The sequence below is a fragment of the Cryphonectria parasitica genome, assembly GCF_011745365.1.
Source record: "Cryphonectria parasitica EP155 unplaced genomic scaffold M406scaffold_4, whole genome shotgun sequence".
Classification (NCBI taxonomy): domain Eukaryota; kingdom Fungi; phylum Ascomycota; class Sordariomycetes; order Diaporthales; family Cryphonectriaceae; genus Cryphonectria; species Cryphonectria parasitica.
Genome location: NW_024468912.1, coordinates 2982334 through 2996873, shown reverse-complemented (window position 1 = coordinate 2996873; position 14540 = coordinate 2982334). Strand labels below are relative to the sequence as shown.

Genomic DNA, 14540 nt, shown 5'->3' with positions numbered 1-14540 from the left:
TTCTCGGGTGTGTCTTGACAAAATCTGCCAATTCCTTGTGGGATTTATTACAACTTATGGTAACTAGTCAGGTAGTCAGGGCATTTGCACAACATCATAGCAGCAAAGCTGAATGGCCTCAGAAGAACCTCCTTGACCACACCCCTCTTCCCCCAAAACCAGAAAGTGGGAAGAGAGAGAGAGAAAGATAGCGCACCATTTTCTTGGTCCAGACAGTTATCCAAACTGATGTAGAAGAAGATCCATACCCAAAATCTATGCTGCTCTGAGCCAATTCCAAAGAGCGCTGTGCTCATGTTCTATTCAAGCTCAGCACTCATCGACTTCCTCTCAGTAACAGCACAATCACACCAAATCATAACATTGCGCATGATATCACACCATACCTGGGCTCATTATATTGTGCCTCAAATAAAAAAAGAAGAAAGAAAAGAGAGAGAAGAAGAAAGAAAGAAAGAAAAAAAACACCAACCATCATAGAGAAGAGCCTTCTTGACTTGTCACATCCATAGTAATGGACACCCACTTTTTAGGTGCCCTGCCTTTACCCCTCCGTCCTCCTCCTCGAGAGGGAGAAAGCATGATGATATGACTGAACTATTCATGTAACCTCCTATTCCAGCCACAAGGTGGGTCCTGCCAGATCGCTCTCAATACCTCCCACTCTGAAGTAGGCTTCATGCTCATCAGTCTCTCCCCTCCACTCGAAAGCTCGTGTACTCCTTGCTAGTAGTACTGAAGAAGCAAGTTGCTCGATGGATGCGATATAGGATCGTTTAGAATCTGGCGGGGCACGTTGAGATTACAAATAGAATCGAAGGACACTCCCCCTTTCTTTCACAATCATTGTATTTCTTAAGCCATTCTGGGAAGCAGATCACCAACCCCTCCATGACTGGTTCAAGTGCCTAATCTGGCGTTTGCGAATGTGGGTCTTGCTCTTTCTCTCCCTCTCTTCCTCTTTCTAAAAAGTCAGAACGACTCTATTGTATGGCGTCTTGTGAACCGCCTTCCTGCGCCCCATTTCACTCTTGAGTGCTGCCCGGAGCCCAAAGTCTTGTTTCTCCTTCTAATGCAATCCCAGAAATGAGACGTCTTGGTTGTAGAGAATAAAAACCCTTTCAGTTCTGCAAAAAAAATAAAAAAAATGCCATCAGCAGGCTCACTGCTGCTCATCAGACCAGACCCGCCCAGGTGAATGCAAAGCCTGTTCCCCCAAAACTCCAGGCCTCTATGTTTCCTGCGAAACGCAAAAATAAGAAAGAAGAAGAAAAAACCCTTTTGATCATACAATACACATATACACGCGCGCACACAAGACCATGAAGACGCCAGCTCCGAAGAGCTCCAGCGGAAACCCGGCCACCTCGGATTAGTTATTTCTGTCGGTCGTCTTCTGCGGCTTATAGTCCGGCAGCTCGTCGAAAGAGCCGGCAGGCTCGTTGTACTTGTATGCGTGGAACTCATACCCATACGGCTTCGGCTCAATGCAGTAGAGCATGCCCAGAGGGACGTCAAGGTCGGCGATGTGATCTCGAGAGAGGTCCATAAAGTAGGCCATCAGGACGCGGCAGATGGAGCGATGACTTATAATCAAAACGTGGTCCGTGACCCGCTCGATCTCGCGCACCATGTCGCGCAGCCGACTGATGACGGAGAGGTACCCCTCGCCGCCAAGTCCCGGGTAGATGTAGTTGAGCTTATCGGCGGAGCGCTTCTGATACTCGTGTGGATACTTGACGGCAATCTCGTCGTAGGTCATGCCCTCGAACGATCCGGCGTTCAGCTCATTGAGCATCTCCCAGTTCTTGACATCATAATCATCGTCGTTGTCGAAATACTCGGCCGTCTCGATAGTCCGGTGCAGCATCGACGTCCAGACGCAGAAGTTCTTCTCCTGAAGTTCTTGGTAGATCTCTGGGTAAGGAGGAGTGTTATCACCTGCCTTTGGAGGAAATGTAGATTGTGCAACCCTGTCTTTCTGCTCGATGAGCCACTCCTCCCGCTTCTGGGTCATGAAGTTGTAGAGTGCTGCCGCATAGCAATGGCCGCGATCTGTGATATGGGAATTGCCGCCGATCTTCTGCAGTCTATTGTCCTCGCTCTGTCCGTGTCGAGTGATCCAAATTTGCCGAGGCGACAGGTTGAACGTTGTCAGATATGAAGCGATGCTGCCGCTCAGGAAGCCCTTGAGTCGGTGGTGGATCACCTTGCGACCAACATCGATCATCTGGATGTACTGCAAGTCTCGCTGTTCCTCATGAAGACCGAGGGGGACATATGCGCTCTCATAGGCCTTGACACGAGCCTTGAAGTCCTCCAGGGACTTGACAGGATCCTTGTCCTTGTAATCCGGGCCAGACAGCTTGAGGCGCATGTTGGCTTCGAGCAACTACAATCACTCATGTTAGCGCCTTCACTTTTCCCATAGAGCAGTGGAGGAGGTGTGACTGACATGCTTGTCGTGGCAGATGCTCTCGATGAACAGGATTCCCAGCTTTGGCTCTCTCTCGCGTATCTTCTGCACAAGGAGGTCCCGCCGGTGGATCGTCGAGTTGGTCGCGTCCAGGATTCCAACCGCACCGTCACCGTTGATGAGGTAGTCCAGCAGCTCGTTCAGTGTATCCATGGCCACTTTCTCACGGAGGGCTCTGGCGGTCGTGTTCTTGGGGTCGAAGAAACTGGCGGACTGGGTAATGGTGTTAACATCATGGTCTCCGTCATCCTTATCTGCTGGGGGAAAATTGCTCGAGTCCAGTACCGTTTTCTCGGACTTCGAGTCGTTCAGATCCAAGGCCGTAGGTTCATCCACCTGGGGGGCAGCAACGCCATTCAGAAGGACCGTGGCAGCCTGCAGTCGTCCGTCGACACCCGTCGCCTCCTTATTGGGACCGATGTCCGCATGTGGGGACTGAATACCAGCAGCAATCCGCCTTCTATTGCCGACATTGAATATCCTTGTGTCGTGTTGCTGCCATGACAAGTATCTGGTGATTTTCTTGGTGATGTATGACTTGCCCCGCGCGGGCAGGCCGACCATGATGATGACAAGCTTGGCACTGACATCTCTTCCTGCGATCTTGCCATCTGGCGACACTCTCGATCTCGTCATACCGGGGATGCTCAACGTAGTCGCGTGCGGTCGTACGCGTGGGGTGTGGCTTCCGGAGTTTTGGCGCACAGGAGGACTAGACAGGTCTCAGCCATGGCAGATGACGCGACGGTTGGAATCGAAGGCCTTGCGACACGGGGGAACTATGGAGCGCAGCGTGATGCAGACGTTCGACCCCTTCAAGATGCAGGGAGGAGTGGGGATTTGACTTACATTCGAGGAGAACCTGGAGCAGTTGAAGTGGCGCTTCGGGCGTATGGTGAGTCAAAGTTTTCGCCCAAGATGGTGGCGATGGGCTTTTCGCGCAGAGTCAGGAGGGGGTCGTGGGCATTATTGCTTATACCCTTGACGGCGTTCACGAGAGATGGAGGGGCGGAGGGAGGAGGCACAAGGCTGGGTGATGCCCCGTTCGCAATGGTTTTACCTCCATCTTCATTGGACTGATCGGGAGGATTCTGCGACGGGGGCGATTGTTGGCGGGCTGCGGCTGCTGAGCTCATGACCTGCGTCGAGAGGGAGGACTGTCTTTGCAGGTGTGTGGATATGTTCTTGTCTTGTGAGGAGGGAGGATGGTTAGAAGAAAGGTTGTCGTCGTCGAGGGGATGTGAAGGATGATGGTGGGAAAAGGATGTTTTGTCAGGGTAAGAGAGACTCGACGAACCTTGAAGTTGAATTTGTATAGAGGGTGCCGACACCGCACCAGGGCTCTGTGCAGGCCTGGTCATTGTGAGCAGGGGTTATCGCTGCTGCGCTCAAGTGGAGGCTTCTACGCATGCGGTAGCCAATGAACAGCTCAGATCTGGTCGACTATGGAGAAGAGACTCTGCAGTCGATCTGCTAATTTGTGGGGGACCCTGCAGTGCCCTGACACTGAGGGGACTGACAGGATGCAAGCCGGATTTAAGGCCAAGGGCTCCAATGTTAGGGTGCTAGGCCACTTGGGCAGCACTCAAAAGTCTCAACAAAAGGCCCTTTGTTAGCGTGGTTGCTCGGAGTTCAGTGCTGACAAGACTCTGATCCGGTTTTGGGTACTTCAACACCACTTCAGAGTCATGACCAGTGACTGATGAAAGTGGTTTGGGATATGGTGAGTTAATCTTAAATGCTGAAAATCTGACTGAAAACAGCTTGGCAGCTGGAACCTCCAGGAGAGGCGGTAATGAGCAAAGGGGCAAGAGGGAACACAGGAACTGAGGTCAATGCTCGACAGTGTGTTGAGAATCGAGAGAGAAAGTGCGGCGGCGCATATGCCTTCGGGAATTCAAGTTTCAACTTTTGGCGGAAGGTCGCTGTCCACGTCGCAACTCTTAAAAACCTGTTCAAGACTAGGTTGGCTTCAATTTTCGAAAGGGTGCGACCCCAGTGTGCCGTGGGGGGATAAATTCTTGGAAGTGCAACCCTCGCTCAGCCCAGCCTTACCATTCCTATGTTCGCCTCTTGGCTCGCTTACAACTAGCTTAACACTGTGCTAGCCGTGGAGGGAGGGCAATGTGGCCGTACCTCAATCGCTTCCAAAATGCTTCGACTGCCGACCAACCACACTCTCTCCAGACACATGCGCTGTCGCTCGCCAATGTGTCTCACATGGGGTTCGCAAACACTGACGAGTCCAGGCTTGGCAGGAGAGTCCAAGACAGTGGCCAGCATGCGTCTGAGCCATCCTAGGATTGAAGCCTCGCATGCAAAGCCTGTTTTGCCAACACATTCCATAGTACTATCGAGCAAGGGCCTCTACTGCCTGCTTCCTGACCAACGATATCATCATCTGCAGGCACGCATCATTCTAGCCCTACCGATTCGAGCTGCCGCATTCTGCAGCACTGGGGGGGCTCCACCTACTGTGGCACACGTGCGGTTCGACCCGGTTTTCCTGACCCCGCTGTCGTCAGAACGGGTCCAGAAACAAGAGGATCACATTCGAGGCTCTGCTGGCTGGGTGACTTCGGCGCTCGAGCCAAAACCTCCGCAAGAATTGAGGTTGTCTCATACTTGCCAGTTGTTCCTTTCGTCGGTGAAATACCATACCGGATACGCGACACGCCAAGCAGTCCTCAGCACGGTGATGTTTCGACCCACAGCCGGTCTTTACAATCCCCTATTACCCCTATTGAATCGGGGATGCATCCGGGCATGCACAGATATGGGTCACTGCTTGTTCTCAGCCTTCTACTTTGAGACACACAATTCTGTACCTAGGGAAAGTACAATAATTGTAACTGGGATGAGGACCCGCAGTATGTTCGACTATGGGAGTCAGTGGACGGCAGGGAGCCGGTGTCAAATAAAAATAAATGTTGAGAAGCGCAGCAGGAGTCGGAGTATGAAGGTACATAGTAGTCATGATATAGTGTGGACAGTCCCTAAGAACCGAAGCAGGATACATCTCGAAGCAGGACTCGCGCCGATCAGGAATCAGATGAACGAACGCCTACAGGTCGGATTTCGATGACTGCGTTGCATACTTGTCACGAGGTCCCATCAGCAGGGCTCAAATTTGCTGAGAAGCTTCAATAATTTGGATACTGCGAGCTGTCAAGAGAGAGAGAGTGTGTGTGTGCAACCTGTGGGTGACTGATGGCCCCAAAACTTAAGAAGAGTCTTTGACCTGTGGAGGAGACTATCCCCAAGATACCCCAACTTTACTGCGGTACAGTACACAAAGACAGGCAGGCAGGCGGGCAGGCCTGGGCGGGGCATCCCTGCAGGCGGGGATGGACCCTGGATACGCTAACAGAGGCAGCGAGGACGATAAGGAAACTGTTCTGCGATAAGGTTCGCGGTCCCCAAAAGATTTCCTAGGTAGTGGGTTTCAATCGTTCTTTCTGAATACCATCTGCCCTTTCCTATCTTTCCAACAGCAACTTCTTTCTTGCCCGTCAAACATCTGCCGTCAATCGCAAACAAATATCACGTGCCGTCCCTTTGGTCTCGAGCGTCGCGAAATAGCACCCAGGCGCACTTTCTCTCTTCTTCTCACGCTGCATCGTGTCAGGCGCGGCGGATAGGCAGGCAGACAGACAGCAAGCAGCACCCTGGAAACTTCGTTGCTCATCGAGATGCGCCTACTGGATTAGAGATCTCGTCAAGCATTCTCCGACAAAGCTGGATTGAGAATTTTGCCTTGGCTACTCATCCTTCCTGTACCAAAACACCTGACAGACCCCCCTTGACTTGTAACCTCCACCATTCGGTGCGGTCTAGCACTGCATGGGCTCTGGATTCTCTCAGACACGAAATCGCTTGAAAGAGGAACGAATCAATCAGCCAGGCCCGCTTGCTATCCGCTCATCAACATGGCCACTCCGAAGCCCGGCAATTTGGCCGATACCGTCGCTGCGCAACAGCAAATCGTCAAAGATCTCCTTCCTGCTGAGATCAAGGATGGCGTCCTGGTGCCCCTCAAGACAACTCTTGAACTTCGAGACGACCACGCTTGCATGAACGTCATCATCACTCGGGCACCCGTCAAGTCAGCCAACGCTGTCATCACGTGAGGCTTCTTTCTTATTCCCCGCCCTCTCTGCGCAGCACCAGTCCCTTTCACATAAATTAGGTCACATGGCTCCGACTGAAGCTCTAATACTGACCTATGATCTCCTGCAGACTCCTTCGCGCCGTCCTGCCTGAGGAGATCGCTAAGGGCATGCCTCATCTGCGCCGGTGCGCGAAACCAACCGACCTTCCTCCTCATCTGAAGGCGCAATTTATGCACAAGAATTCTGCTAGTCGACAGCTGCATACCGGAAAGTCTCAGTGGATCTACATCATTCTCGGCCCGGAGTCACAACTTTCACAGCAAGAGTTGGTAGATAAACTCTGTGGGATTGAAGGCATGACCCCGACCCCGTGGCTGGCCAGCGTCCCGGTGCCGACTCTGGCACCCACATCCCAAGTGCAGGCCGCCATGTGGTCGGAGCAATTCTGGCCTTGCGTTTACCGCAAAAACAACCCTCTGGGCCCACACCCTAGCATGGTGACTCGACATACAGATGACATCAGACCAGATGCTGCCGTCTGGATGGCTCTTGCTCATCAGATCGCCGATGAGGGCAAAGATGCTGGCTACGGTGAGGCCATGGGCGCTTGTGTCGTCCACCGGAGCGCTGCTGGCTGTCGCATCGTGGCTCTGGCAACCGATGCCAGATGGCACAAACAACCACCCACCGGCACCGGAAATCCGATGGCCCATTGCGTGATGCGGGCAATCAGTATGGTTGCCCAAAAGCTTGTACGAGCAGAGAATCGAGAGAATACTACGAATCCCCAGCCAATCCTCGAGTTTGAGGCATTCCAGGACAAGCCTCTTCTGGCTGCTGAGGAGAAGATCTTCCGAGAGGACCACCCCACGCCGGACGGGTACCTCTGTCACGATCTCGAGCTCTATCTCACTCATGAACCCTGTGTCATGTGCTCTATGGCCATCCTGCACTCGCGTATGGGCAAAGTCGTGTTTTGTGAGCGCATGACCCTGACGGGCGGCATGGCGGCCGAGGTCCGCGGCCACAACCAGCCTCACTTAGCAGAGTACGGCGGTGGCAATGGTCTGGGTCTGTTCTGGCGCCGAGAGCTCAACTGGAGCCTGATCGCCTGGGAGTGGGAGGGCGACAACTGCGTCCACAAGCACTCGGTCGACCAGAAGGCTCACGCTTGAGCTGCTGTTCCAGTCACCCGGTCAAGGAAAGCGCAGCTGGTGATCGGTAATAGCGAAGAACGGTGCACCAAGTTGCATATCAAAACTGGCTCCCGAGGAGCAAGCAAGCATGTTAAGCGTTTGGAGGACAGGTCAGAGGAATTAGGTAGTCCTCTCATTCGGTTCGGGAGTTACTGGCAGGGCATGATACCATCCATTTTTTGAGCTACCAGCACTATTACGGCGTTACATACCTAGGAGGGATGCGAGACAGTGGTCCTTGTCAATGTTTTGAGCCAAAAGCACGTGGATTTTCTCCCTCGGTGGTGGACTGCTTTTTGTTAGCATTGCAGCAGCTGGAAAGGGTGTCTGTATGATATGCATGTCCAAAAAAGAAATAGGTTGAACAGTGTATTGTGCTGATTCAATCTCGACGATGAATTGGAGAATGGAGTCAGCCAGCCTAGTCACACTTATCATGGAGAAGGAGGAGAGGAAAGTCTTATCACTACCCATACGTCGACAGGCAAGAGGATCATTGTTTTATCAATACGCACATTATTTGTGTGTAGAAGGAAGAATTGATTTATCAATACACTATTGTTGGTCGACTAGCACAAGGCTGTTGTTGCCAACCCGCCACCCCCTGCCTCGATAACCAACTTCGGAAAAAGAGGGGGAGGGAGGGGCAAATGGCTAGAGAGCTCTGGGGTCATAGCAATCCAGCCCGGACTGATTTAATGCTCTTTCTTGTTCTTTGCACTCAGTTCATCAACAGGAGCTGTCATTTCTTTTGTCGTCCCCCCCCCCCCCCACACCCCTCCTCATTCCCCTCTCATTGTGGGTCGCCCTCCCGCAACATTCCCTTGCATGAGCCGTGCTGTTGCTGACCTGCACTTTTTAGTGGAACACGTCTGCGCCCTGGATCCAGCAGCTCAACTGCAGCATGCTTCTTTGACTCCTCGAGAGACTACCACACTTTCGGTGCCTTGTCAAGGCGCCTTTCATGCCCTTTCACCACTCGAAGCTCGGATTCGCGAGATCTCTAACACTTAACAAAGAGCTCTTCTGGGACGGCGTCCGGTCCTCCAGGCAGTGCACCCGCTCTTCTTCGATCAAAAACTTCTCCAGTAAGACGCACTCGACTCGCAACCCTAACCAATTGCGATTTCGCTCGTTTCTGAAGGCAATTCTCCTCGCGATACGAGCCACGGCCATGCCAAAGCCTAAGAGCAACGGTCTGGCTGCAGCAGCGGCGGCGGCCGAGGCTCTTCTGCCCGGGTCCGAGCCCTCCCCTACCTCGAAACCTTACAAGCGCAAGCGGCGGCCAGGAGAAGAACGATATTATGCTGTGAGGGCTGGTCGCGTCCCCGGCGTGTATACGACCTGGATGGAGTGCCAGGCGAACATCAACGGATTTGGAGGCGCGGTTTGTAAGTGATAAACCTAGTTTTATCTGAGCTCGTGGTGTTTCCCCCGCAACAAAGACCTCTTTCAGATGTTCCCACCCTCTTCTCGTTTCTCGTTCTTGCTATACCTTCCAGGAAGCAACTAGACTAATGTACTCGTTCAAAATGTCAAGACAAGGCCTTTCCTACTCGTGAAGAGGCAGCACTCTTTGCAGCCGGGAAGAATCCGAACCCCGACTCGAACCCCAGCCGCTTCTACGCTGTCGCCGTGGGCAAGCACCCTGGTATCTACACCGAGTGGGCCGATGCCCAGGCTGCATACACGGGCGTCAAGGCGCCCAAGTACAAGAGGTTCGATACTCGCGAGGCGGCAGAGCAGTGGATGCAGACATTTCCCCCCACGACACCTTCTTTCCTTGATGATGACGCTCCAGACCGAGAAGAGGACGACGACGAGGACGACGATGAGGACGAGGACGATTTCCTGATGCCCTCTGGCAAGAAGGTCAAGACCGGTATCGAGCTGTCTCTCGGCGGCAATATGGAATTCGGCCTGGAGGAGGTGTACACGGACGGTAGTGCCCTTTCCAATGGCCAAGAAGGTGCTGTGGCGGGGGTCGGGGTGTTCTTTGGTGACAGGGACCCGAGGTTCGTATTACACACACCGCACAAACGCACCCTTTGGCCCGATCAATCCATCTGAACTCTGATTGACAGTCTTGACACCAAGAAACATCTCTGAGCGCCTGCCCGGCGACGTTCAGACCAACCAGCGAGCCGAGCTGACAGCAATCATCCGAGCGCTGCAATCTGTGCCCCCTCAGCGAGGTGTCCTAATCTGGTCTGATTCCACGTACGCAATCAAGTGTGTGACGGATTGGTTCATCAAGTGGGAAGCGAATGGCTGGAAGACACACAAAGGTCCTGTTCAAAACCGTGACCTGGTCGAACTGGCTCTCCAGGAGATCCGTAAGCGTGACGCCCTCGGCACCAGAACGGTTATCAAGTGGATTAAGGGCCACGAGGGCAATCGAGGCAACGTGGAGGCAGACGGGCTTGCCGTCAAGGGCGCCAACGAGGCCAAGGCTTCAAGGATGGAGACTAAGAGAAAGCGCCGTTGAGCGGAAGGCATATGGCGGACTTGGGCGTAAGAAATCTCTTTTGATGATAAGAACGACTACCACACTGTTACAGAAGACGAAGCAGGGGAAATCAGTGATAAGGCATATGACATGCCACGACTTGTGCGTTTTTTTCGCGGAGATGGACGACATTATGAGGTGGTCCCATCGATTGGTCTGATGAGGAAGACTTGATGCTTGCGGCCTTACCAACAGAACAGACTGCCTTACAACGGGGCCACTGGCGAATATGAACACCAGGCTCGGAAGGGTCTTGATATTATCTTCTTCTTACTTATTTTCTCCCTTTTATTTTTGGCGTGGCGTTGTTGGTTTGCCTTCTTGATTTGGTCTTTCGCAATGCTGCGCGTCCGGGTGGGAGCAGGTGTACACAGGTCAGCTGGGTTACTTGGCAACTCACAAGCTGGGGCAATTTGCGGACTTCTATCTCTTTTGCTTTCCTTCGCCCTGCTCTCTCTCTCTCCCCCTCTGTGTGTGTGTGTGTGTGTGTGCTGTATATAAGTTAGGTGATGCGAAGCTGGAATTGTCGGGGTCCGTGGCCCTTTGGTACAAACGCCGGGGTCCATTAGTGTGCAATTACTTGATTGGGAGCAGTATGAGAGAAACAAAGAGAGAGAGAGAGAGAGAGAGAGAGAATAAGGGTATGATATTTGATGGCTCGGACTGGATTTTGTTCAGCTAAATTATTGCTACTATAGTCTAATCTCGTGGTCCCTCCCCTGTTTTTTGGTGGTATAATTGCCTTGTATGCCTCCTCGGCTCACTCTTCCGCAGCGGTCCCGCAGTAACTCGCGCTAAGCCTGGGCCGAGCAGCCTCGTGGGTTCTTTCCTTATCATGTCATCTATCTTCTTCTGTATTTTTTTTGGCCCGACGTAATTGTTCTCGACGACACTGCACGGCCACCTTCCAAAGCCTGATACCTTGTCTGACCCCCCTCTGAACCCTTATTGCAACCCAGTGAATATATCGCCGAATATCACACTCTTCTTTCTTCTTCTCTTTTCTTCTTCTTTCCTTGCTCCGATCTTGGCCGATGTGCAGCAAGAGATAGATAAGCTGTGCAACACTTCAGAAAAGTTGTTTCTTCCGAGGTTCAGGCAGTCAAAGTGGCGTTCATCGTGTCCTTGCAGAGGCACCACCAGAACAGACTCCATGATTCAATAACACACCGCCCCGCCCCCTTCCCATCCGCAAGCCACTGCCTGTCGGTCTTGCGCAAGAGCAAGGACGACTTCGGAGTGACCTGAGAGCAAGGTTCTCACGCTGATATCGACTAGGTTACTGTCTTCGAACTCCATTTTTCTCTGGGGCGAAGACGGCCAGAGCCAATATGCCGACTCTTGCGTTGACCAACTTCAACATTGTTGTCTCCGTTCTGGGAGGATGGATCTCAGTATTTGGGCTTGTGAGCTACCTGATGAAGGAGAACTTCTATCTCTCGGAGGCCTGTGAGTAGTTGCATTTCCCTGGGCAGGTCTCGTGTGTGTATGTGTGTGTGTGTGTGTGTGTGTGTAGAGAGAGAGAGGGAGGGAGGGGGAAGGGGGAAATGAGCTGACACGACCCACCCTGTTTGAAGTGATATCACTCTTGGCCGGAGTTGCGTTCTCGCCTCGTGCTGCGAACCTCATACGGCCTCTTGACTACGCGTAGGTCGCTTTCATCTGTTTATCGTCCTGTTGCCCTCATGAATTAGCAGATCTCCCCCCCCCCCAGCCAAAATGTCACGTTCTAAAGCTAATCGGGCTGTGCAGTGGCTCCTCAGCAAGTCTCGATGCCATCACCCTCTACTTCTCGCGCCTCGTCCTCGGTGTGCAGCTTGTACTCGCTGGCGTACAGCTCCCTAGCCGCTACCTCAAGGCCCAATGGCGCCCACTCTCCATCCTGCTCGGCCCTATTATGGCGTGCATGTGGATCACCACCTCCCTTCTCATCTGGGGTCTCGTGCCCAACCTGCCCTTCCTTCACGCGCTGGCCATTGGTTCCTGCCTGACACCCACGGATCCTATTCTGTCCAACGTCATCGTCAAGGGAAAGTACGCAGACCACAACGTTCCCAAAGACCTGCAGAAGATCATCATTGCCGAGTCTGGTGCGAATGATGGGTTCGGTTATCCATTCTCGTTTCTGGCACTGTACCTCATCAAGTATGTCGGTACGGGGTCGGGAGTGGCCGGTCAACAAGGAGGGGCAAGCGCGGCAATGGGCATGTGGTTTGGAGAGACATGGGGTTATACGATCCTCTTGAGCGTGGTCTACGGTTTCGCTGTGGGCTGGATCGCCAAGGAGCTTTTGCATTGTAAGCATAAATAATATGCCATTGCAATGACTGAAAGGAGGACTAGGGTGTGTGGATAGATGGCTGATGAATCCTCATACAACAGGGGCCGAGGAACGCAAATACGTTGACCGGGAGAGTTTTCTAGTGTTTGCTTTCTCGCTTGCGCTCTTCATCATTGGAACCTGCGGCATGATTGGCAGCGATGAGTGAGTCTTGGTGGAAGCCTTTCCCTCTCCTGGGACATTAATTTGACCTGGATATAGTGTCCTCGCGTGCTTCATTGCTGGCAACTCCTTTACTTGGGACGATTGGTTCCGCCTCGAGACCATCGACGACTCTCTGCAGCCCACTATCGACATGGTACGTCTTCCAAGATCTGTTTCTTCCCGAGCAAGCAACTTGATTCTCTAACATAACAACCAAATAGCTCCTCAACGTCACCATCTTCATGTGGTATGGTGCCGTATGCCCCTGGGATATGTTTCGAGAGAATTCGGTCATTCCTCTGTATCGCCTGGTGCCTCTTGGCATCCTGATCCTACTGGTCCGGAGACTCCCTTGGATACTGGCCATCCACAAGAAGATCCCACAGATTGAACATCTTCGCCAGGCTATATTCGTTGGTTTTTTTGGACCGATGGGCGTGTCGGCAATCTTTTACTTATACATCACCAATGAGTTCCTGGACACGCTCAAGGACGAGAACGGGGATCTCAGAAGTGATGTGGCAAAGTTGCCAGAGGCGGTGCTAGTCGTGGTTTGGTTCGCGTGTATCTGCAGTGCGGTGAGTACAATCCCCCTCCTTGGTACTTTGGCCCTCCAACTCCTTCTGACTCGCGTATCTCTTCATCATCACAGGTCGTCCATGGTCTCAGCATTCCCCTTGGGAAGCTAGGCTACTATCTGCCCCAGACGATCTCTCGCGCTGTGACGGACGAACCAGAGACAGGCGGCGGTGCGTTCCACATCCGCAGCCGAGTCAGCAGCAGTGGTCTCCGCCTTCCTACCTTTGTATCCATGTCACGCCACAACTCAGACGAGCAGACCCGTGTCACGGGGCCCCGCAGCGCTGGTACGTCGAGGGCGAACTCAGTGCGGCCTGTGTGGAGGATCGGTGGGAGTGTCATCCCTTCCAAGAAGTCTGGAGCAGAAGGAGAGCAGGGAACTACTCTCGGGGAAGGCGCCCGTGCTGGTGAGGATGGAGGGAGTGGATCGGGTAAAGCGCCGGCTTTTGACCCGGGTGATCGAACTATTCGGTTCCCTGATGAGACTCACAAAGGCGCCGTTGGTGTTGGACAAGGGAGCGCAGAGGATGCTGAGCTTTCTGCACCCGGCATCCCTTCTCCTTCTTCTTCTTCTTCTTCTTCTCCTCCTCCTCGTACCGACTGACAACGGCCCGCGCGGTGTGGTACTTTTGACGTGCGTGGCGGGATGTGTGCTGCAGGTTTTTTTTTTGGGGGGGGGGGGGTTCTTTTCCAAAATTTTTTCCCCAACAGGGCATGCTGTGGGAAGTCGTTTTCGGCTCACCGACCAGATGGATTTCTCCTCCACCGTCTCCTCTCTTTTTAAACATATTCCCCCAGAGGCGTCTGCCTATGCACATGAGTATCGCCTCAGACAAACCCTGCAGATTAGATGTGCGGACTGACCTGATTCTATCAAGAAGGGAGTGGATTATAAGCACATATTTACGCAAGTGGACATGAAATATTCGACTCTATAAATTGTGCGTTCATATAGAATCAACAGGTGATTATTGCAGTGTACCATCAGCCTCACGTTAAGATGCCGCTCGATGCCAAAAGGGACACAGAATAGGTCTGTTGAAGACTTCATCGCGTATTCTCGCTATTCAGATCCAGGGCACTCTTGAAATGTCGCTTTCCGGCCACCCGACGCCTCACCAGTGTCAGCACCCGGGTTCTCCCCCTTTGCTCGAGGGTGGTCTGGTTCTGGCCCTTCTTCGTG

The 14540-nt window shown here is 52.9% G+C and overlaps 4 protein-coding genes across 4 annotated transcripts; 3 read left to right on the top strand and 1 right to left on the bottom strand.

The window, feature by feature from the left end:
* Positions 1-838: 838 nt before the first annotated feature.
* On the bottom strand, positions 839-3612 carry M406DRAFT_290378 (uncharacterized protein; the record flags this gene model as incomplete). Its single annotated transcript, XM_040918899.1, has 3 exons — positions 839-2392; positions 2456-3188; positions 3326-3612. 3 exons carry the CDS (start codon positions 3610-3612, stop codon positions 1373-1375), a joined length of 2040 nt encoding a protein of 679 aa, XP_040776999.1. The 3' UTR covers positions 839-1372.
* A 2377-nt stretch (positions 3613-5989) lies between these two features.
* On the top strand, positions 5990-8338 carry M406DRAFT_346143 (uncharacterized protein). Its single transcript, XM_040922152.1, has 2 exons — positions 5990-6602; positions 6716-8338. The coding sequence occupies exons 1-2, from the start codon at positions 6406-6408 to the stop codon at positions 7761-7763; spliced, it is 1245 nt and encodes a 414-aa protein (XP_040776998.1). The 5' UTR covers positions 5990-6405; the 3' UTR covers positions 7764-8338.
* A 716-nt stretch (positions 8339-9054) lies between these two features.
* Positions 9055-10230, top strand: M406DRAFT_221619 (uncharacterized protein; the record flags this gene model as incomplete). The annotated part of the gene is made up of 3 exons (XM_040915598.1): positions 9055-9175; positions 9325-9799; positions 9882-10230. Coding segments are annotated over 3 exons (945 nt in total), but the record flags the coding sequence as incomplete, so codon positions are not given.
* A 972-nt stretch (positions 10231-11202) lies between these two features.
* On the top strand, positions 11203-14349 carry M406DRAFT_290370 (uncharacterized protein). Its single transcript, XM_040918898.1, has 7 exons — positions 11203-11742; positions 11871-11940; positions 12046-12590; positions 12676-12778; positions 12836-12932; positions 13000-13356; positions 13431-14349. The coding sequence occupies exons 1-7, from the start codon at positions 11625-11627 to the stop codon at positions 13959-13961; spliced, it is 1821 nt and encodes a 606-aa protein (XP_040776996.1). The 5' UTR covers positions 11203-11624; the 3' UTR covers positions 13962-14349.
* Positions 14350-14540: the final 191 nt, after the last annotated feature.